The sequence below is a fragment of the Callorhinchus milii genome, unplaced genomic scaffold (assembly GCF_018977255.1).
Source record: "Callorhinchus milii isolate IMCB2004 unplaced genomic scaffold, IMCB_Cmil_1.0 Scaffold1665, whole genome shotgun sequence".
NCBI lineage: Eukaryota > Metazoa > Chordata > Chondrichthyes > Chimaeriformes > Callorhinchidae > Callorhinchus > Callorhinchus milii.
The window spans coordinates 3,297-5,476 of record NW_024706406.1 but is presented as its reverse complement, the minus strand read 5'-3'; the positions used below and the strand labels follow the sequence as shown (position 1 = coordinate 5,476).

General features: G+C 49.7%; 1 protein-coding gene across 1 annotated transcript; it reads right to left on the bottom strand.

Annotated features, from left to right (window-relative positions):
• Positions 1 to 781: 781 nt before the first annotated feature.
• LOC121852886 (zinc-binding protein A33-like) lies at positions 782 to 1,502 on the bottom strand (the record flags this gene model as incomplete). The annotated part of the gene is made up of 1 exon (XM_042346773.1): positions 782 to 1,502. A coding segment is annotated over one exon (528 nt), but the record flags the coding sequence as incomplete, so codon positions are not given.
• Between the last annotated feature and the right edge of the window lie 678 nt (positions 1,503 to 2,180).

The following is a 2,180-nucleotide window of genomic DNA, read 5'->3' as shown; positions in this document are numbered from 1 at the left end:
TTAAATCCCAAATATGGTCAACAGATCAAAATCCTGCTCTGGCCCCGTGACCGAACCTAGGCCCGCCCATAGCTCCGGCCCCGCCCCCAGCTCCGACCCCGCCCCCAAACCCAACCCCGCCCCCAGCTCCGGCCCCGCCCCCAATCCAGCCCCGACCCCAGCTCCGGCCACGCCCCCAAACCCAGCCCCGCCCCTATTTGTCTCCAGTTTGTAGCAAAGCCTACAGCGGCTGATTGACAGAGAGAAAGATAGAAAGTGAGAGTGAGTGTGAGAGAGAGGGAGAGAGTTAATGCAAAAAGCAGTTTATATATTTGGGATTAATGCAGAATTGGGAATATTTTGCACTGATGCACTTTAAACCCCGATGATCTGAGGGGAATTTACACCCGTTTCCCGTGTTTGTCCTCGGCTGTGGGATTGCAATCAAAACCCAAAGTTAACGCAAAACCGTATTTATATCATTGTGATTAACGCAAACATTGGGGTTTATTAAACTATTGCACTTGAAACACCGCGGAAATGGGGGCTTTTAAAACCGTTCCCCGTGTTGTACACAGAGAGCGCTTTATTATTTAAACAGAAAGCCAATGATAAACCCCATGAGTATCATTGGGATTAACGCAGATTTATAAAGCCTGGGATAGGCATTGAGACGTCTGGCAGAAGTCAAGAGGAGCTGTGTACAATGTGGGGATTATTATTGTCGAGATCAGGAGCTGAAAGCTCCAGCCTGATGTTCATTGTGTCACATGTGACTTACTTTAGACTTTTCTCTGTCCAAATTAGCTCTTTATTCGCTCACAAACACAACAGGCGCTTCACAGTCGATTCCGAGAAAGGATTGAGCCGCGGTCCCAATGTGAAAGGTGTAACATAAACTATAAACTTTATTGTATAAGGACACAGATTATAAAAGGTTCAGACTGATGGCCATCACAGCCAAACACAGGTCATGGCTGAGGGTTTCCTGCTCATTAATCTGTCACTCGGCAGATCCTCAGAGGCTCAGAATTTTTGCCGCCGTCATTCAAACAGGGACCGAAGTAAGGATAAAGTTTCTCAGTGAAAGTCTGTGTGAAAGTGTGGAGATGAGACATGTTATCAGCGTTGTAAAATGTCACCTCTCCCCCCTCATAGTCCAGGTAAACTCCCAGCTTCCTGGGTCTCTCTCTCAGGGAAAGGCGGAGAACTGATGCACCAGCTTGATATTGATCCCCGTTTCTCAGTATCACAGCCCAGAATCCGTTCTCTGGTGACAGTGTGTTCTCTCCTTTCCTGTTGACAGACTCTCGGGCCAATCCCACATCCCACTCAGTCTTGTTGGCCACCTGTACCTCCCAGTAATGTCTCCCCGATGTGAAGCCCTCAGACCCCAGGACACAGGGACAGGAATCAAACCTCTTCGGGGAGTCCGGGAGCTGCTGCCGTGTGTCTCCGGTCCTCACGCTGGTCAGGTCCTCAGACAGGATGAGGTGGGGATTCGCTGTGTCAGGATCCAGAGTCAGAAAGGGCGGAGCTGAGAGAGAGAAACAACACAAAGTGGAGTGAGGGGACGTCTGAGAGCTTAGACCGTGTGTGAATACATCTAAAGCTGGGGACACAATCCAGCTTAGAGTGTCACAGTCGGTGTGACGATACGTGTGAGTGTGTGCGTGAGCGTTCTTGTTTGGGTGTGTGTTCGAGATGGTGTGTGAGCGGTTTTATGAAGGTGTGTGTGAGGGTGTGTGAGGGAATGTGTGAGTTTCTGTGCGAGGGTGTGTGTGAGTGGATGTGTGTGCGAATAATTGTGAGGGTGTGTGTGGGTGGATGTCTAAGGGTGTGCCTGTCAGCAGGGTGTTTGTGGGTGTTTGTGAGGGTGTGTGTTTGAGGTTGTAATTGTGTGCGACGGTGTGTGTGAGGTAGTTTGTGAGGGTGTGTGTGATCGGGTGTGTGTGAATGTGTGTGTGAGAGTTGTGTGTGAGTGTGTGGGTGAGTGTAGGTGTGAGAGATTGTGTCATGTTCTGTGTGAGGGGATGGGTGAGGGGAAATGTGAGGACGTGTGTGAGTGTTTTTGTGAGGATGTGTGAGGGGTGTGTGTGTGAGAGTGTATGTGAGTGTGTGTGAGTGTATGTGCGAAGGGTGATTCTGAGGTTTTGTGAGGGGTGGGTGTGAATTGTTTGTTTGAGGGTCTGTTTGAGTGT